Raw genomic sequence first — 22,825 nt, 5'->3', positions numbered from 1 at the left:
ACGCTAGGCCAATTGTGTGTCGCCCCACGGACCTCCCGGTCACGGCCGGTTACGACAGAGCCTGGTTGCGAACCCAGGGACTCTGATGGCACAGCTGGCGCGACAGTACAGCGCCCTTAACCACTGCGCCACCCGGGAGGCCTCTGGTTGGCACTTTCCCCTAGTTTCCTCCACTTGGAGCTAACTGTGTCGGGGTGCCCAGCTCGTGTACTCAAAACAGAGGGAGCCAACGTCGCCTCACATACTTCCCCTCTATTACCACACCCCGGGGTAGACCTCCTGGGATATCACAAAGAGGAACACCTATCTGAGAATGCTGTTCATTGACTCCAACTCAGCGTTCAACACCATTGTCCCCTCCAAGCTCGTCACTTAGCTAAGGACCCTGGGACTAAACACCTCCCTCTGCAACTGGATCCTGGACTTCCTGACAGACCGACCCCAGGTGGTGAGGGTAGGCAACATCAACTCTGCAATGCTAACCCTCAACATGGGCCCCATCAGGGGTATATGCGCGACTCCAACACCATCATTCAGTTTGCTGACGACATGACGGTGGTAGGCCTGATCACTGATGACGATGAGCCTATAGGGAGGAGGTCAGAGACCTGGCCGTATGGTGCCAGGACAGCAACCTCTCCCTCAACGTCAGCAAGACAAGGGAAGTGATTCTGGACTACAGGAAATGGAGGGCCGAGCACGCCCCCATCCACATCAATTGGGCTGCAGTGTAGAGGGTCGAGAGCTTCAAGTTCGTTGGTGTCCAAATCACTAAGGACTTAACATGATCCATTCACAGAAGCACAGTCGTGAAGAAGGCATGACATCGTCTCTTCCCCCTGGGGAGGATGAAAAGATTTGACATGGGCCCTCAAATCCTGAAAGTTATACAGCTACACTGTTGAGAGCATCTTGACTGGCTATATCACTGCTTGGTATGGCAACAGCACCGCCCTTGATAGCATGCCACTACAGAGAGTGGGACATCACCAAGCGGACATCCAGTGATAAAGACTCCAGCCACCCCAAGCCGTAGACTGTTTTCTCTGGTTCTACACAGCAAGCGGTACTGGTGCATCAAGACTGCCACAAACAGGCTCCTGAACAGCTTCTATCCCCAAGCCATAAGACTGATAAATACATAACTATATGGCTACACAGACTATCTGAAGGACCCCTGAATTGTATTCTTATTTCTACACTGTCTCTACACACACTGACACTCCAACACACTCGCACGGCCATACACACTACACACCTTGTCTCTACGTTCACTGACACGGCCCTGCACACTACACACCCTGACACTCCAACACACACTCATAGGGCCCTACACACACAGATTCTCCAACACACACACAAACATTCACTCCATCATTTGCTCACTCACTTAACAGGCACATACATTCATATTGACTCTACACAAACCCACTCACATACATTCATCATATATACTGCACTGCTGCTACTCTATCTATCATATATCCTGATGTCTAATCACCGTTACCTTTACATATCTACGTCCATCACTCCAGTATCCCTGCACATTGTAAATTTGGTGAGGACTAAAATCAGGGATGAGAACTGCAGGGCGGAGACCACTGTGCAGAGACAGGGTGTGTAGTGTGTAGGGCCCTGTGAGTGTGCATAGAGACAGGGTGTGTAGTGTGTAGGGCAGTGTGAGTGTGCATAGAGACAGGGCGTGAAGTGTGTAGGGCCCTGTGAGCGTGCATAGAGACAGGGTGTGTAGTGTGTAGGGCCCTGTGAGTGTGCATAGAGACAGGGTGTGTAGTGTGTAGGGCCCTGTGAGTGTGCATAGAGACAGGGTGTGTAGTGTGTAGGGCCCTGTGAGTGTGCATAGAGACAGGATGTGTAGTGTGTAGGGCCCTGTGAGTGTGCATAGAGACAGGGTGTATAGTGTGTAGGGCATTGTGAGTGTGCATAGAGACAGGGTGCGTAGTGTGTAGGGCCCTGTGAGCGTGCATAGAGACAGGGTGTGTAGTGTGTAGGGCCCTGTGAGTGTGCATAGAGACAGGGTGTATAGTGTGTAGGGCATTGTGAGTGTGCATAGAGACAGGGTGCGTAGTGTGTAGGGCCCTGTGAGCGTGCATAGAGACAGGGTGTGTAGTGTGTAGGGCCCTGTGAGTGTGCATAGAGACAGGGTGTGTAGTGTGTAGGGCCCTGTGAGTGTGCATAGAGACAGGGTGTGTAGTGTGTAGGGCCCTGTGAGTGTGCATAGAGACAGGATGTGTAGTGTGTAGGGCCCTGTGAGTGTGCATAGAGACAGGGTGTGTAGTGTGTAGGGCATTGTGAGTGTGCATAGAGACAGGGTGCGTAGTGTGTAGGGCCCTGTGAGTGTGCATAGAGACAGGGTGCGTAGTGTGTAGGGCCCTGTGAGTGTGCATAGAGACAGGGTGTGTAGTGTGTAGGGCCCTGTGAGTGTGTTGGAGTGTCAGTGTGTTACTTAGTGCAAAAGACAATTGCATTGTTTTTCTTCATTGGTTAAGTTTTTAGTAATTCCTTTTTGAGATATTTTCTTGTTTATAGGGAGTAGAAAATAACATGGCTATATACAGGAAGTAGAAAATAACATGGCTATATACAGGAAGTATAAAATAACATGGCTATATACAGGAAGTATAAAATAACATGGCTATATACAGAAAGTATAAAATAGCATGGCTATATACAGGAAGTATAAAATAGCATGGCTATATACAGGGAGTATGAAATAACATGGCTATATACAGGAAGTATAAAATAACATGGCTATATACAGGAAGTAGAAAATAGCATGGCTATATACAGGGAGTAGAAAATAACATGGCTATATACAGGAAGTATAAAATAGCATGGCTATATACAGGGAGTATAAAATAACATGGCTATATACAGGGAGTAGAAAATAACATGGCTATATACAGGAAGTATAAAATAACATGGCTATATACAGGAAGTAGAAAATAGCATGGCTATATACAGGGAGTATAAAATAACATGGCTATATACAGGAAGTAGAAAATAACATGGCTATATACAGGAAGTAGAAAATAACATGGCTATATACAGGAAGTAGAAAATAACATGGCTATATACAGGGAGTATAAAATAACATGGCTATATACAGGAAGTAGAAAATAACATGGCTATATACAGGAAGTAGAAAATAACATGGCTATATACAGGAAGTAGAAAATAACATGGCTATATACAGGAAGTATAAAATAACATGGCTATATACAGAAAGTATAAAATAACATGGCTATATACAGGGAGTATAAAATAACATGGCTATATACAGGAAGTATAAAATAACATGGCTATATACAGGGAGTATAAAATAACATGGCTATATACAGAAAGGATAAAATAACATGGCTATATACAGGAAGTAGAAAATAGCATGGCTATATACAGGAAGTAGAAAATAACATGGCTATATACAGGGAGTATAAAATAACATGGCTATATACAGGGAGTATAAAATAACATGGCTATATACAGGGAGTAGAAAATAACATGGCTATATACAGGAAGTATAAAATAACATGGCTATTTACAGGGAGTATAAAATAACATGGCTATATACAGGGAGTATAAAATAACATGGCTATATACAGGGAGTATAAAATAACATGGCTATATACAGAAAGGATAAAATAACATGGCTATATACAGGAAGTAGAAAATAGCATGGCTATATACAGGAAGTAGAAAATAACATGGCTATATACAGGAAGTATAAAATAGCATGGCTATATACAGGAAGTATAAAATAACATGGCTATATACAGGAAGTATAAAATAACATGGCTATATACAGGAAGTAGAAAATAACATGGCTATATACAGGAAGTAGAAAATAACATGGCTATATACAGGGAGTATAAAATAACATGGCTATATACAGGGAGTATAAAATAACAAAGTGACTAGACAACAGGATAGATAATAGACAGTAACAGCAGTATACTGTAGGTAGGGGTAAAGGATAGATAATAGACAGTAACAGCAGTATACTGTAGGTAGGGGTAAAGGATAGATAATAGACAGTAACAGCAGTATACTGTAGGTAGGGGTAAAGGATAGATAATAGACAGTAACAGCAGTATACTGTAGGTAGGGGTAAAGGATAGATAATAGACAGTAACAGCAGTATACTGTAGGTAGGGGTAAAGGATAGATAATAGACAGTAACAGCAGTATACTGTAGGTAGGGGTAAAGGATAGATAATAGACAGTAACAGCAGTATACTGTAGGTAGGGGTAAAGGATAGATAATAGACAGTAACAGCAGTATACTGTAGGTAGGGGTAAAGGATAGATAATAGACAGTAACAGCAGTATACTGTAGGTAGGGGTAAAGGATAGATATTAGACAGTAACAGCAGTATACTGTAGGTAGGGGTAAAGGATAGATAATAGACAGTAACAGCAGTATACTGTAGGTAGGGGTAAAGGATAGATATTAGACAGTAACAGCAGTATACTGTAGGTGGGGGTAAAGGATAGATAATAGACAGTAACAGCAATATACTGTAGGTAGGGGTAAAGGATAGATCATAGACAGTAACAGCAGTATACTGTAGGTAGGGGTAAAGGATAGATAATAGACAGTAACAGCAGTATACTGTAGGTAGGGGTAAAGGATAGATAATAGACAGTAACAGCAGTATACTGTAGGTAGGGGTAAAGGATAGATAATAGACAGTAACAGCAGTATACTGTAGGTGGGGGTAAAGGATAGATAATAGACAGTAACATCAGTATACTGTAGGTAGGGGTAAAGGATAGATCATAGACAGTAACAGCAGTATACTGTAGGTAGGGGTAAATGATAGATAATAGACAGTAACAGCAGTATACTGTAGGTAGGGGTAAAGGATAGATAAGACAGCAGTATACTGTAGGTAGGGGTAAAGGATAGATAATAGACAGTAACAGCAGTATACTGTAGGTAGGGGTAAAGGATAGATAATAGACAGTAACAGCAGTATACTGTAGGTAGGGGTAAAGGATAGATAATAGACAGTAACATCAGTATACTGTAGGTAGGGGTAAAGGATAGATAATAGACAGTAACAGCAGTATACTGTAAGTAGGGGTAAAGGATAGATAATAGACAGTAACAGCAGTATACTGTAGGTAGGGGTAAAGGATAGATAATAGACAGTAACAGCAGTATACTGTAGGTAGGGGTAAATGATAGATAATAGACAGTAACATCAGTATACTGTAGGTAGGGGTAAAGGATAGATAATAGACAGTAACAGCAGTATACTGTAGGTAGGGGTAAATGATAGATAATAGACAGTAACATCAGTATACTGTAGGTGGGGGTAAAGGATAGATAATAGACAGTAACATCAGTATACTGTAGGTGGGGGTAAAGGATAGATAATAGACAGTAACAGCAGTATACTGTAGGTAGGGGTAAAGGATAGATAATAGACAGTAACAGCAGTATACTGTAGGTAGGGGTAAAGGATAGATAATAGACAGTAACAGCAGTATACTGTAGGTAGGGGTAAAGGATAGATAATAGACAGTAACAGCAGTATACTGTAGGTAGGGGTAAAGGATAGATAATAGACAGTAACAGCAGTATACTGTAGGTAGGGGTAAAGGATAGATAATAGACAGTAACAGCAATATACTGTAGGTAGGGGTAAAGGATAGATAATAGACAGTAACAGCAGTATACTGTAGGTAGGGGTAAAGGATAGATAATAGACAGTAACAGCAGTATACTGTAGGTGGGGGTAAAGGATAGATAATAGACAGTAACAGCAGTATACTGTAGGTGGGGGTAAAGGATAGATAATAGACAGTAACAGCAGTATACTGTAGGTAGGGGTAAAGGATAGATAATAGACAGTAACAGCAGTATACTGTAGGTAGGGGTAAAGGATAGATAATAGACAGTAACAGCAGTATACTGTAGGTGGGGGTAAAGGATAGATAATAGACAGTAACAGCAGTATACTGTAGGTAGGGGTAAAGGATAGATAATAGACAGTAACAGCAATATACTGTAGGTAGGGGTAAAGGATAGATAATAGACAGTAACAGCAGTATACTGTAGGTAGGGGTAAAGGATAGATAATAGACAGTAGCAGCAGTATACTGTAGGTAGGGGTAAAGTGACTAGACAACAGGATAGATAATAAACAGTAACAGTAGTGTATGGTGTGTGTATGTGTGTGTGTGTGTGTGTGGGTGTGCGTGTGTGTGCGTGTGTGCGTGTGTGTGCGTGTGTGGAGTCCAGTGTGTGTATATAGAGTCAGAGATTTCGTAAAGAAGGGTCAATGCAGGACGTCCAGTAGTGATTTATTTCGTAGTTTTGTTCAGCTTCTGGCTTGGGGTAAGAAGCTGTTTAGGGTCATGTTAGTTCCTGATCTGGTGCACTGGTAATGCTTGCTGTGCGAAAGCATAGAAAATCGTCTATGGCTTGGATGACGTTGACAATTTTTTGGGGACTTGCTCTGACACCGCCTGGCATAAAGGTCCTGGATTGCAGGGAGCTCGGCCCCTGTGATCAAATCAAATCAAATCAAATTGTATTTGTCACATACACATGGTTAGCAGATGTTAATGCGAGTGTAGCGAAATGCTTGTGCTTCTAGTTCCGACAATGCAGTAACAACCAACAAGTAATCTAGCTAACAGTTCCAAAACTACTACCTTATAGACACAAGTGTAAGGGGATAAAGAATATGTACATAAAGGTATATTAATGAGTGATGGTACAGAGCGGCATAGGCAAGGTACAGTAGATGGTATTGAGTGCAGTATATACATATGAGATGAGTATGTAAACAAAGTGGCATAGTTAAAGTGGCTAGTGATACATGTATTACATAAAGATGCAGTAGATGATATAGAATACAGTATATACATATACATATGAGATGAATAATGTAGGGTATGTAACATTATATTAGGTAGCATTGTTTAAAGTGGCTAGTGATATATTTTACATAATTTCCCATCAATTCCCATTATTAAAGTGGCTGGAGTTGAGTCAGTGTATTGGCAGCAGCCACTCAGTGTTAGTGGTGGCTGTTTAACCGTCTGATGGCCTTGAGATAGAAGCTGTTTTTCAGTCTCTCAGTCCCAGCTTTGATGCACCTGTACTGACCTCGCCTTCTGGATGATAGCGGGGTGAACAGGCAGTGGCTCGGGTGGTTGTTGTCCTTGAGGATCTTTATGGCCTTCCTGTGACATCGGGTGGTGTAGGTGTCCTGGAGGGCAGGTAGTTTGCCCCCGGTGATGCGTTGTGCAGACCTCACTACCCTCTGGAGAGCCTTACGGTTGTGGGCGGAGCAGTTGACGTACCAGGCGGTGATACAGCACGACAAGATGCTCTCGATTGTGCATCTGTAGAAGTTTGTGAGTGCTTTAGGTGACAAGCCGAATTTCTTCAGCCTACTGAGGTTGAAGAGGCGCTGCTGCGCCTTCTTCACGATGCTGTCTGTGTGGGTGGACCAATTCAGTTTGTCTGTGATGTGTACGCCGAGGAACTTAAAACTTACTACCCTCTCCACTACTGTTCCATCGATGTGGATAGGGGGGTGTTCCCTCTGCTGTTTCCTGAAGTCCACAATCATCTCCTTAGTTTTGTTGACGTTGAGTGTGAAGTTATTTTCCTGACACCACACTCCGAGGGCCCTCACCTCCTCCCTGTAGGCCGTCTCGTCGTTGTTGGTAATCAAGCCTACCACTGTTGTGTCGTCCGCAAACTTGATGATTGAGTTGGAGGCGTGCGTGGCCAAGCAGTCGTGGGTGAACAGGGAGTACAGGAGAGGGCTCAGAACGCACCCTTGTGGGGCCCCAGTGTTGAGGATCAGTGGGGTGGAAATGTTGTTGCCTACCCTCACCACCTGGGGGCGGCCCGTCAGGAAGTCAAGTACCCAGTTGCACAGGGCGGGGTCGAGGCCCAGGGTCTCGAGCTTGATGACGAGCTTGGAGGGCACTATGGTGTTAAATGCCGAGCTGTAGTCGATGAACAGCATTCTCACATAGGTATTCCTCTTGTCCAGATGGGTTAGGGCAGTGTGCAATGTGGTTGAGATTGCATCGTCTGTGGACCTATTTGGGCGGTAAGCAAATTGGAGTGGGTCTAGGGTGTCAGGTAGGGTGGAGGTGATATGGTCCTTGACTAGTCTCTCAAAGCACTTCATGATGACGGAAGTGAGTGCTACGGGGCGGTAGTCGTTTAGCTCAGTTACCTTAGCTTTCTTGGGAACAGGAACAATGGTGGCCCTCTTGAAGCATGTGGGAACAACAGACTGGGATAGTGATTGATTGAATATGTCAGTAAACACACCAGCCAGCTGGTCTGCGTATGCTCTGAGGGCGCGGTTGGGGATGCCGTCTGGGCCTGCAGCCTTGCGAGGGTTTACACGTTTAAATGTTTTCCTCACGTCGGCTGCAGTGAAGGAGAGTCCGCATGTTTTAGTTGCGGGCCGTGTCAGTGGCACTGTATTGTCCTCAAAGCGGGCAAAAAAGTTATTTAGTCTGCCTGGGAGCAAGACATCCTGGTCCGTGACTGGGCTGGTTTTCTTTTTCTAATCCGTGATTGACTGTAGACCCTGCCACATACCTCTTGTGTCTGAGCCGTTGAATTGAGATTCTACTTTGTCTCTATACTGACGTTTAGCTTGTTTGATTGCCTTGCGGAGGGAATAGTTACACTGTTTGTATTCGGTCATGTTTCCGGTCACTTTGCCCTGATTAAAAGCAGTGGTTCGGGCTTTCAGTTTCACGCGAATGCTGCCATCAATCCACGGTTTCTGGTTTGGGAATGTTTTAATCGTTGCTATGGGAACGACATATTCAACGCAAGTTCTAATGAACTCACTCACCGAATCAGCGTATTCGTCAATGTTGTTGTCTGACGCAATACGAAACATATTCCAGTCCACGTGATGGAAGCAGTCTTGGAGTGTGGAATCAGATTGGTCCGACCAGCGTTGAACAGACCTCAGCGCGGGAGCTTCTTGTTTTAGTTTCTGTCTGTAGGCAGGGATCAACAAAATGGAGTCGTGGTCAGCTTTTCCGAAAGGAGGGCGGGGCAGGGCCTTATATGCGTCGCGGAAGTTAGAATAGCAGTGATCCAAGGTTTTTCCAGCCCTGGTTGAGCAATCGATATGCTGATAAAATTTAGGGAGTCTTGTTTTCAGATTAGCCTTGTTAAAATCCCCAGCTACAATGAATTTTTTTTTTATTTATTTTATTTTACCTTTATTTAACCAGGTAGGCAAGTTGAGAACAAGTTCTCATTTACAATTGCGACCTGGCCAAGATAAAGCAAAGCAGTTCGACAGATACAACAACACAGAGTTACACATGGAGTAAAACAAACATACAGTCAATAATAAAGTATAAACAAGTCTATATACAATGTGAGCAAATGAGGTGAGAAGGGAGGTAAAGGCAAAAAAAGGCCTTGGTGGCAAGGTAAATACAATATAGCAAGTAAAACACTGGAATGGTAGTTTTGCAATGGAAGAATGTGCAAAGTAGAAATAAAAATAATGGGGTGCAAAGGAGCAAAATAAATAAATAAATTAAATACAGTTGGGAAAGAGGTAGTTGATAGGGCTAAATTATATGTGGGCTATGTACAGGTGCAGTAATCTGTGAGCTGCTCTGACAGTTGGTGCTTAAAGCTAGTGAGGGAGATAAGTGTTTCCAGTTTCAGAGATTTTTGTAGTTCGTTCCAGTCATTGGCAGCAGAGAACTGGAAAGAGAGGCGGCCAAAGAAAGAATTGGTTTTGGGGGTGACTAGAGAGATATACCTGCTGGAGCGTGTGCTACAGGTGGGAGATGCTATGGTGACCAGCGAGCTGAGATAAGGGGGGACTTTACCTAGCAGGGTCTTGTAGATGACATGGAACCAGTGGGTTTGGCGACGAGTATGAAGCGAGGGCCAGCCAACGAGAGCGTACAGGTCGCAATGGTGGGTAGTGTATGGGGCTTTGGTGACAAAACGGATTGCACTGTGATAGACTGCATCCAGTTTGTTGAGTAGGGTATTGGAGGCTATTTTGTAAATTGCAGCCTCCGGATAAATGGATTCCAGTTTGCAAAGAGTCAAATAAAGTTTGTTCAGAGCCATCGATGTGTCTGCTTTGGGGGGAATATATACGGCTGTGATTATAATCGAAGATAATTCCCTTGGTAGATAATGTGGTCGACATTTGATTGTGAGGAATTCTAAATCAGGTGAACAGAAGGACTTGAGTACCTGTATGTTGTTATGATCACACCACGTCACGTTAACCATGAAGCATACGCCCCCGCCCCTCTTCTTACCAGAAAGATGTTTGTTTCTGTCTGCGCGATGCGTGGAGAAACCAGCTGGCTGCACCGATTCCGATAGCGTCTCTCCAGTGAGCCATGTTTCCGTGAAGCAAAGAATGTTACAGTCTCTGATGTCCCTCTTGTTGTCAAGAGACTGGACATTGGCGAGAAGAATGCTAGGGAGTGGTGCACGATGTGCCCGTCTCCGGAGTCTGACCAGAAGACCGCTCCGTTTCCCCCTTTTACGAAGTTGTTTTTTGGGGTCGCCGGCTGGGATCCATTCCGTTGTCCTGGGTGAAAGGCAGAACACAGGATCCGCTTCGCGAAAGTCATATTCTTGGTCGTACTGATGGTGAGTTGACGCTGCTCTTATGTTCAGTAGTTCTTCTCAACTGTATGTAATGAAACCTAAGATGACCTGGGGTACCAATGTAAGAAATAACACGTAAAAAAACAAAAAACTGCATAGTTTCCTAGGAACGCGAAGCGAGGCGGCCATCTCTGTCGGCGCCGGAAGTGATGTACTGGACGGTACGCACTACCCTCTGTAGCTCCATGCAGTCGGATGCCAAGGAATTTCCATACCAAGCGGTGATGCTGTCACTCAAGATTCTGTCAATGGTGCACCTCTAGAACTTTTTGAGGATCTGGGGGCCCATGCCAAATTTATTCAGCCTCCTGAGGGGGAAGAGGCGTTGTCGTGCCCTCTTCACGACTGTGTTGGTGTTTGTGGACCATGATTAATCTTTAGTGGACACTGAGGAACTTGAAGCTCTCGACCGGCTCCACTGCAGGCCCGTCTAATCGTGCTCGGCCCTCCATTTCCTGTAGTCCACGATCAGCTCCTTTGTCTTGCTGATACCTGGCACCAAACTGACAGTGCTCTGACCTCCTCCCTATAGGCTGTCTCATTGTTGTCAGTGATCAGGCCTACCACCTTGTCGGCAAACTTAATGATGGTTTAAGAGTCGTACTTAGCCACGCAGTCGTGTGTGAACAGGGAGTACAGGAGGGGGCTAAGCACGCATCCCTGAGGGGCCCCCGTGTTTAGGGTCAGCCGGGTGGATGTGTTGTTGCCTACCCTTACCACCTGGGGACGGCTCGTCAGGAAGTCCTGGATCGAGTTGCAAAGGGAGGTGTTCAGTCCCAGGGTCCTTAGCTTAGTGATGAGCTTTGAGGGCACTATGGTGTTGAACGCTGAGCTGTAGTCAATGAACAGCATTCTCACATAGGTGCTCCTCTTGTCCAGGTAGGAGAGGGCAGTGTGGAGTGCATTTGAGATTGCTTCATCTGTTTATCTGTTGGTACGGTATGCGAATTGGAGTGGGTCTAGGGTTTCTGGGATAATGGTGTTGATGTGACCCATGACCAGCCTTTCAAAACACTTCATGGCTACAGCTGTTAGCCAGCTGCATACCACCCTGCCCCCCGCTGCTGACTTGCCTCTGAAACTAAGCATTGTGGGTCCTGGTCGGTCCCTGGATGGGAGACCAGATGCTGCTGGAAGTGGTGTTGGAGGGCCAGTAGGAGGCACTATTTCTTCGGGTCAAAAAAAAAAGATTGGGGATGTTACTCTATGTAGGGTGCCGCCTTTCAGATGGGACGTTAAACGGGTATCATGACTCGCTGTGGTCACTAAAGATCACATGGAATAGGGGTGTTAACCCTGGTGTCCTGGATAAATTCCCAAGCTGGCCCTCATACCATGGCCACATAATCATCCCAGGCTTCCAATTGGCTGATTCAGGGTGTTAGAGGAAAGGAACACCAAGGTACATCCCAAATGCCTCCCTATATAGTGCACTACTGTTGACCAGGGCCCTATTCCCAATATAGTGCAATACTTTAGACAAGGGCCCTATTCCCTATGTAGTTCACTACTTTTGACCAGGACCTATAGAGAATAGGGTGCCATTTGGGATGCAACCTCATACATCACTACTAAGCATCACTCTGCTTTGGGTCATCTATGCTTCAGTCATTACACACCACAGACCTTCAGACTGTGAGATATTAAGGCTTATGTTGAAGTTGTTGGCTGAAAGCTCATTTATAAATCCACATGCTTCAGTATCTCACTGTGTTTCGATAAGCTCTTTATGGTGGTTATTGAGGATTGAGAAAAGGCTTTGTTCTCCCTCCGTATCCCTCCACAGTGTCAGAGAACCAAAAGGTTTCATTAGTATTTCATTCATTCATCAATTAGTGGTCATTCTTTCTCCATTTCTCAATTCCATAGACAGTGGAAGTTCTTTGGTCACACTGGATGTAACATGTCGTGTGTGTCTCCCCTAGGAAACTCCACTGCACTAGGAACTACATCCACATGCACCTGTTTGTGTCATTCATCTTGAAGGCCATCGCTGTGTTTACGAAGGATGTGGTTCTGTACCAGGTCGGAGAGGTTGACAACTGCTCCCCAGGATCCGTAAGTACACAGCCCGTGTCTGTGGGTGTGTGTAAGTATATGTGTGTGTGAGTGTATGTGTGTTAATTGTACCAACCTCAGGAGACAGTGTTTAAATAGAGAAAAACCTCCACCTTCCAACATTATAATCCATCTTGTTGAACATGTCTGTATTTCAAACACTTCTCAAATCAAACTTTATTTTTCACATGCGCCGAAGTGTAGACCTTACTGTGAAATGCTTACTTACAAGCCCTTAACCAACAGTGCGGTTCAAGAAAGAGTTAAGAAAATATTTACCAAATAAACCAAAGTAAAAATAACAAAAAGTAACACAATAAAATAACAATACATAGGCTATTACAGGGGTTACCTGTACCGATTCAATGTGCGGGGTCCAGGTTAGTCGAGGTAAATGTAGGTAGTGACTATGCATAGTTAATAAACAGAGAATAGGAGCAGTGTACAAAACAAATGGAGGAGGGGGGGTCAATGTAAATAGTCCAGTGGTCAGTTGATTAGTTGTTCAGCAGTCTTATGGTTTAGGGGTAAAAGCTTTTGAGGAGCCTTTTGGTCCTAGACTTGGCGCTCCGGTACCGCTTGCCGTGCGGTAGCAGAGAAAACAGTCTTTGACTTGGCTGACTGGACGCTCTCTCAATTTTTTGGGCTTTCCTCTGACACTGCCGAGTATATAGGTCCTGGATGGCAGGAAGCTTGGACCCAGTGATGTACTCACTACCCTCTGTAGTGCCTTACAGTCAGATGCCAAGCAGTTCCCATACCAGGCGGTGATGCAACTGGTCAGGATGCTCTTGGTGGTGCAGCTGTAGAGCGTTTTGAGCATCAGAATCTTTATATCTATGTGTGTTGTCAGGTGGACTGATATTTATATCTCTGACAGGTGGTCTGATACTGTATATCTCTGTCAGGTGTACTGATACTTTATATCTCTGTCAGGTGGACTGATACTGTATATCTCTGTCAGGTGGACTGATACTTTATATCTCTGTGTTAATATGTGGACTGATACTGTATATCTCTGTCAGGTGGACTGATACTGTATATCTCTGTCAGATGGACTGATACTTTAAATCTCTGTCAGGTGGACTGATACTGTATATCTCTGTCAGGTGGACTGATACTGTATATCTCTGTCAGGTGGACTGATACTGTATATCTCTGTGTTAATATGTGGACTGATACTGTATATCTCTGTCAGGTGAACTGATACTTTATATCTCTGTGTTAATATGTGGACTGATACTGTATATCTCTGTCAGGTGGACTGATACTGTATATCTCTGTCAGGTGGACTGATACTTTATATCTCTGTCAGTTGGACTGATACTCTATATCTCTGTCAGGTGGACTGATACTTTATATCTCTGTGTTAATATGTGGACTGATACTGTATATCTCTGTCAGGTGAACTGATACTGTATATCTCTGTCAGGTGGACTGATACTTTATATCTCTGTGTTTATATGTGGACTGATACTGTATATCTCTGTCAGGTGAACTGATACTGTATATCTCTGTCAGGTGGACTGATACTTTATATCTCTGTGTTAATATGTGGACTGATACTGTATATCTCTGTCAGGTGGACTGATACTTTATATTTCTGTGTTTATATGTGGACTGATACTGTATATCTCTGTCAGGTGGAGTGATACTTTATATCTCTGTGTTAATATGTGGACTGATACTGTATATCTCTGTCAGGTGGACTGATACTGTATATCTCTGTCAGGTGGACTGATACTTTATATCTCTGTCAGGTGGACTGATACTGTATATCTCTGTCAGGTGGACTGATACTGTATATCTCTGTCAGGTGGACTGATACTTTATATCTCTGTCAGGTGGACTGATACTGTATATCTCTGTCAGGTGGACTGATACTTTATATCTCTGTGTTAATATGTGGACTGATACTGTATATCTCTGTCAGGTGGACTGATACTGTATATCTCTGTCAGGTGGACTGATACTGTATATCTCTGTCAGGTGGACTGATACTGTATATCTCTGTCAGGTGGACTGATACTTTATATCTCTGTGTTAATATGTGGACTGATACTGTATATCTCTGTCAGGTGGACTGATACTGTATATCTCTGTCAGGTGGACTGATACTTTATATCTCTGTGTTAATATGTGGACTGATACTGTATATCTCTGTCATGTGGACTGATACTTTATATCTCTGTCTTAATATGTGGACTGATACTGTATATCTCTGTCAGGTGGACTGATACTGTATATCTCTGTCAGGTGGACTGATACTGTATATCTCTGTCAGGTGGACTGATACTGTATATCTCTGTCAGGTGGACTGATACTGTATATCTCTGTCAGGTGGACTGATACTGTATATCTCTGTCAGGTGGACTGATACTGTATATCTCTGTCAGGTGGGCTGATACTTTATATCTCTGTCAGGTGGACTGATACTCTATATCTCTGTCAGGTGGACTGATACTGTATATCTCTGTCAGGTGGACTGATACTTTATATTTCTGTGTTTATATGTGGACTGATACTGTATATCTCTGTCAGGTGGAGTGATACTTTATATCTCTGTGTTAATATGTGGACTGATACTGTATATCTCTGTCAGGTGGACTGATACTGTATATCTCTGTCAGGTGAACTGATACTTTATATCTCTGTGTTAATATGTGGACTGATACTGTATATCTCTGTCAGGTGGACTGATACTGTATATCTCTGTCAGGTGGACTGATACTTTAAATCTCTGTCAGGTGGGCTGATACTGTATATCTCTGTCAGGTGGACTGATACTGTATATCTCTGTCAGGTGGACTGATACTGTATATCTCTGTCAGGTGGACTGATACTGTATATCTCTGTCAGGTGGACTGATACTTTATATCTCTGTCAGGTGGACTGATACTGTATATCTCTGTCAGGTGGACTGATACTTTATATCTCTGTCAGGTGGCCTAATACTATATATCTCTGTCAGGTGGACTGATACTTTATATATCTGGGTTAATATGTGGACTTATACTGAATATATCTCTGTCAGGTGGACTGATACTGTATATCTCTGTCAGGTTGACTGATACTGTATATCTCTGTCAGGTGGACTGATACTGTATATCTCTGTCAGGTGGACTGATACTTTATATCTCTTTCAGGTGGACTGATACTGTATATCTCTGTCAGGTGGACTGATACTTTATATCTCTGTGTTAATATGTGGACTGATACTGTATATCTCTGTCATGTGGACTGATACTTTATATCTCTCTCTTAATATGTGGACTGATACTGTATATCTCTGTCAGGTGGACTGATACTGTATATCTCTGTCAGTTGGACTGATACTTCATATCTCTGTCAGGTGGACTGATACTGTATATCTCTGTCAGGTGGACTGATACTGTATATCTCTGTCAGATAGACTGATACTGTATATCTCTGTGTTAATATGTGGACTGATACTGTATATATCTGTCAGGTGGACTGATACTTTATTTCTCTGTCTTAATATGTGGACTGATACTGTATATCTCTGTCAGGTGGACTGATACTGTATATCTCTGTCAAGTGGTCTGATACTGTATATCTCTGTCAGGTGGACTGATACTTTATATCTCTGTCAGGTGGACTGATACTGTATATCTCTGTCAGATAGACTGATACTGTATATCTCTGTCAGGTGGACTGATACTTTATATCTCTGTGTTAATATGTGGACTGATACTGTATATCTCTGTCAGGTGGACTGATACTGTATATCTCTGTCAAGTGGTCTGATACTGTATATCTCTGTCAGTTGGACTGATACTTTACATCTCTGTCAGGTGGACTGATACTTTATATCACTGTCAGGTGGACTGATACTGTATATCTCTGTCGGGTGGACTGATACTTTATATCTCTGTCAGGTTGACTGATACTGTATATCTCTGTCAGGTGGACTGATACATTATATCTCTGTCAGGTGGACTGATACTGTATATCTCTGTCAGGTGGACTGATACTTTATATCTCTTTCAGGTGGACTGATACTGTATTTCTCTGTCAGGTGGACTGATACTGTATATCTCTGTCAGGTGGACTGATACTTGAATCTCTGTCAGGTGGACTTATACTCTATATCTCTGTGTTAATATGTGGACTGATACTGTATATCTCTGTCATGTGGACTGATACTTTATATCTCTGTCTTAATATGTGGACTGATACTGTATATCTCTGTCAGGTGGACTGATACTGTATATCTCTGTCAGGTGGACTGATACTGTATATCTCTGTCAGGTGGACTGATACTGTATATCTCTGTCAGGTGGGCTGATACTTTATATCTCTGTCAGGTGGACTGATACTCTATATCTCTGTCAGGTGGACTGATACTGTATATCTCTGTCAGGTGGACTGATACTTTATATTTCTGTGTTTATATGTGGACTGATACTGTATATCTCTGTCAGGTGGAGTGATACTTTATATCTCTGTGTTAATATGTGGACTGATACTGTATATCTCTGTCAGGTGGACTGATACTGTATATCTCTGTCAGGTGAACTGATACTTTATATCTCTGTGTTAATATGTGGACTGATACTGTATATCTCTGTCAGGTGGACTGATACTGTATATCTCTGTCAGGTGGACTGATACTTTAAATCTCTGTCAGGTGGGCTGATACTGTATATCTCTGTCAGGTGGACTGATACTGTATATCTCTGTCAGGTGGACTGATACTGTATATCTCTGTCAGGTGGACTGATACTGTATATCTCTGTCAGGTGGACTGATACTTTATATCTCTGTCAGGTGGACTGATACTGTATATCTCTGTCAGGTGGACTGATACTTTATATCTCTGTCAGGTGGCCTAATACTATATATCTCTGTCAGGTGGACTGATACTTTATATATCTGGGTTAATATGTGGACTTATACTGAATATATCTCTGTCAGGTGGACTGATACTGTATATCTCTGTCAGGTGGACTGATACTGTATATCTCTGTCAGGTGGACTGATACTGTATATCTCTGTCAGGTGGACTGATACTTTATATCTCTTTCAGGTGGACTGATACTGTATATCTCTGTCAGGTGGACTGATACTTTATATCTCTGTGTTAATATGTGGACTGATACTGTATATCTCTGTCATGTGGACTGATACTTTATATCTCTCTCTTAATATGTGGACTGATACTGTATATCTCTGTCAGGTGGACTGATACTGTATATCTCTGTCAGTTGGACTGATACTTCATATCTCTGTCAGGTGGACTGATACTGTATATCTCTGTCAGGTGGACTGATACTGTATATCTCTGTCAGATAGACTGATACTGTATATCTCTGTGTTAATATGTGGACTGATACTGTATATATCTGTCAGGTGGACTGATACTTTATTTCTCTGTCTTAATATGTGGACTGATACTGTATATCTCTGTCAGGTGGACTGATACTGTATATCTCTGTCAAGTGGTCTGATACTGTATATCTCTGTCAGGTGGACTGATACTTTATATCTCTGTCAGGTGGACTGATACTGTATATCTCTGTCAGATAGACTGATACTGTATATCTCTGTCAGGTGGACTGATACTTTATATCTCTGTGTTAATATGTGGACTGATACTGTATATCTCTGTCAGGTGGACTGATACTGTATATCTCTGTCAAGTGGTCTGATACTGTATATCTCTGTCAGTTGGACTGATACTTTACATCTCTGTCAGGTGGACTGATACTTTATATCACTGTCAGGTGGACTGATACTGTATATCTCTGTCGGGTGGACTGATACTTTATATCTCTGTCAGGTTGACTGATACTGTATATCTCTGTCAGGTGGACTGATACATTATATCTCTGTCAGGTGGACTGATACTGTATATCTCTGTCAGGTGGACTGATACTTTATATCTCTTTCAGGTGGACTGATACTGTATTTCTCTGTCAGGTGGACTGATACTGTATATCTCTGTCAGGTGGACTGATACTTGAATCTCTGTCAGGTGGACTTATACTCTATATCTCTGTTTTAATATGTGGACTGATACTTTATATCTCTGTCAGGTGGACTGATACATTATATCTCTGTCAGGTGGACTGATACTGTATATCTCTGTCAGGTGGACTGATACTTTATATCTCTTTCAGGTGGACTGATACTGTATATCTCTGTCAGGTGGACTGATACTGTATATCTCTGTCAGGTGGACTGATACTTTATATCTCTGTCAGGTGGACTGATACTGTATATCTCTGTCAGCTGGACTGATACTGTATCTCTGTCAGGTGGACTGATACTGTATATCTATGTGTTAATATGTGGACTGATACTGTATGTCTCTGTCAGGTGGACTGATACTTTATATCTCTGTGTTAATATGTGGACTTATACTGTATATCTCTGTCAGGTGGACTGATTCATTATATCTCTGTCAGGTGGACTGATACTGTATTTCTCATTCAGGTGGACTGATACTGTATATCTCTGTCAGGTGGACTGATACTTTATATCTCTGTGTTAATATGTGGACTGATACTTTATATCTCTGTCAGGTGGACTGATACTTTATATCTCTGTCAGGTGGACTGATACTGTATATCTCTGTCAGGTGGACTGATACTGTATTTCTCAGTCAGGTGGACTGATACTTTATATCTCTGTGTTAATATTTGGACTGATACTGTATATATCTGCCAGGTGGACTGATACTGTATATCTCTGTCAGGTGGACTGAGACTTTTTATCTCTGTCAGGTGGACTGATACTCTATATCTCTGTCAGGTGGACTGATACTGTATATCTCTGTCAGGTGGACTGATACTGTATATCTCTGTCAGGTGGACTGATACTTTATATCTCTGTGTTAATTTTTGGATTGATACTGTATATCTCTGTCAGGTGGACTGATACTTTATATCTCTGTCAGGTGGACTGATACTGTATTTCTCATTCAGGTGGACTGATACTGTATATCTCTGTCAGGTGGACTGATACTTGATATCTCTGTCAGGTGGACTGATACTTTATATCTCTGTCAGGTGGGCTGATACTGTATTTCTCTGTCAGGTGGACTGATACTTTATATCTCTGTCAGATGGACTGATACTTGATATCTCTGTCAGGTGGACTGATACTTTATATCTCTGTCAGATGGGCTGATACTGTATTTCTCTGTCAGGTGGACTGATACTTTATATCTCTGTCAGATGGACTGATACTTGATATCTCTGTCAGGTGGACTGATACTGTATATCTCTGTCAGGTGGACTGATACTGTATATCTCTGTCAGGTGGACACTTACTTTATATCTCTGTGTTAATATTTGGACTGATACTGTATATCTCTGCCAGGTGGACTGATACTGTATATCTCTGTCAGGTGGACTGATACTTTATATCTCTGTCAGGTGGACTGATACTTTATATCTCTGTGTTTATATGTGGACTGATACTGTATATTTCTGCCAGGTGGACTGATACTGTATATCTCTGTCAGGTGGACTGATGCTCTATATCTCTGTCAGGTGGACTGATACTGTATATCTCTGTCAGGTGGACTGATACTTTATATCTCTGTGTTAATATGTGGACTGATACTGTGTTTCAGGTGGACTGATACTGTATATCTCTGTCAGGTGGACTGATGCTCTATATCTCTGTCAGGTGGACTGATACTGTATATCTCTGTCAGGTGGACTGATACTGTATATCTCTGTCAGGTGGACTGATACTGTATATCTCTGTCAGGTGGACTGATACTGTATATCTCTGTCAGGTGGACTGATACTTTATATCTCTGTCAGGTGGACTGATACTTTATATCTCTGTGTTAATATGTGGACTGATACTGTATATCTCTGTCAGGTGGACTGATACTTTATATCTCTGTCAGGTGGACTGATACTGTATATCTCTGTCAGGTGGACTGATACTGTATATCTCTGTCAGGTGGACTGATACTGTATATCTCTGTCAGATGGACTGATACTTGATATCTCTGTCAGGTGGACTGATACTGTATATCTCTGTCAGGTGGACTGATACTTTATATCTCTGTGTTAATATGTGGACTGATACTGTATATCTCTGTCAGGTGGACTGATACTTTATATCTCTGTCAGGTGGACTGATACTGTATATCTCTGTCAGGTGGACTGATACTGTATATCTCTGTGTTAATATGTGGACTGATACTTTATATCTCTGTCAGGTGGACTGATACTGTATATCTCTGTCAGGTGGACTGATACTTTATATCTCTGTCAGGTGGACTGATACTGTATATCTCTGTCAGGTGGACTGATACTGTATATCTCTGTCAGGTGGACTGATACTTTATATCTCTGTGTTAATATGTGGACTGATACTTTATATCTCTGCCAGATGGACTGATACTGTATATCTCTGTCAGGTGGACTGATACTTTATATCTCTGTCAGGTGGACTGATACTTTATATCTCTGTGTTAATATGTGGACTGATACTGTATATCTCTGCCAGGTGGACTGACACTGTATATCTCTGTCAGGTGGACTGATACTTTATATCTCTGTCAGGTGGACTGATACTTTATATCTCTGTCAGGTGGACTGATACTTTATATCTCTGTGTTAATATGTGGACTGATACTGTATATCTCTGTCAGGTGGACTGATACTTTATATCTCTGTCAGGTGGACTCATACTTTATATCTCTGTCAGGTGGACTGATACTGTATATCTCTGTCAGGTGGACTGATACTTTATATCTCTGTGTTAATATGTGGACTGATACTGTATATCTCTGTCAGGTGGACTGATACTTTATATCTCTGTCAGGTGGACTGATGCTCTATATCTCTGTCAGGTGGACTGATACTGTATATCTCTGTCAGGTGGACTGATACTGTATATCTCTGTCAGGTGGACTGATACTGTATATCTCTGTCAGGTGGACTGATACTTTATATCTCTGTCAGGTGGACTGATACTTTATATCTCTGTGTTAATATGTGGACTGATACTGTATATCTCTGTCAGGTGGACTGATACTTTATATCTCTGTCAGGTGGACTGATACTGTATTTCTCTGTCAGGTGGACTGATACTGTATACCTGTGTTAATATGTGGACTGATACTGTATATCTCTGTGTTAATATGTGGACTGATACTGTATATCTCTGTCAGGTGGACTGATACTTTATATCTCTGTCAGGTGGACTGATGCTCTATATCTCTGTCAGGTGGACTGATACTGTATATCTCTGTCAGGTGGACTGATACTGTATATCTCTGTCAGGTGGACTGATACTGTATATCTCTGTCAGGTGGACTGATACTTTATATCTCTGTCAGGTGGACTGATACTTTATATCTCTGTGTTAATATGTGGACTGATACTGTATATCTCTGTCAGGTGGACTGATACTTTATATCTCTGTCAGGTGGACTGATACTGTATTTCTCTGTCAGGTGGACTGATACTGTATACCTGTGTTAATATGTGGACTGATACTGTATATCTCTGTCAGGTGGACTGATACTTTATATCTCTGTCAGGTGGACTCATACTTTATATCTCTGTCAGGTGGACTGATACTGTATATCTCTGTCAGGTGGACTGATACTTTATATCTCTGTGTTAATATGTGGACTGATACTGTATATCTCTGTCAGGTGGACTGATACTTTATATCTCTGTCAGGTGGACTGATGCTCTATATCTCTGTCAGGTGGACTGATACTGTATATCTCTGTCAGGTGGACTGATACTGTATATCTCTGTCAGGTGGACTGATACTGTATATCTCTGTCAGGTGGACTGATACTTTATATCTCTGTCAGGTGGACTGATACTTTATATCTCTGTGTTAATATGTGGACTGATACTGTATATCTCTGTCAGGTGGACTGATACTTTATATCTCTGTCAGGTGGACTGATACTGTATTTCTCTGTCAGGTGGACTGATACTGTATACCTGTGTTAATATGTGGACTGATACTGTATATCTCTGTCAGGTGGACTGATACTGTATATCTCTGTCAGGTGGACTGATACTGTATATCTCTGTCAGGTGGACTGATACTTTATATCCGTTTGTGTTTTCAGGT

The 22,825-nt window shown here is 42.5% G+C and overlaps 1 protein-coding gene and 1 long non-coding RNA gene across 2 annotated transcripts in view; both read left to right on the top strand.

The window, feature by feature from the left end:
* Window positions 1-22,825, top strand: part of LOC149977361 (uncharacterized) — a 290,909-nt gene that overhangs the window by 125,194 nt on the left and 142,890 nt on the right. The gene's annotated exons all lie outside the window — the stretch shown is intronic.
* vipr1b (vasoactive intestinal peptide receptor 1b) overlaps window positions 1-22,825 on the top strand; it is a 196,626-nt gene that overhangs the window by 136,294 nt on the left and 37,507 nt on the right. Inside the window, 1 exon segment of the mRNA NM_001124642.1 lies at window positions 12,604-12,736. Coding sequence (NP_001118114.2) covers window positions 12,604-12,736 — 133 coding nt within the window.

This window comes from Oncorhynchus mykiss, chromosome 15 (assembly GCF_057628025.1).
Source record: "Oncorhynchus mykiss isolate SJ-2025 chromosome 15, ASM5762802v1, whole genome shotgun sequence".
Lineage (NCBI taxonomy): Eukaryota > Metazoa > Chordata > Actinopteri > Salmoniformes > Salmonidae > Oncorhynchus > Oncorhynchus mykiss.
This window is presented reverse-complemented; position numbering and strand designations above follow the sequence as displayed.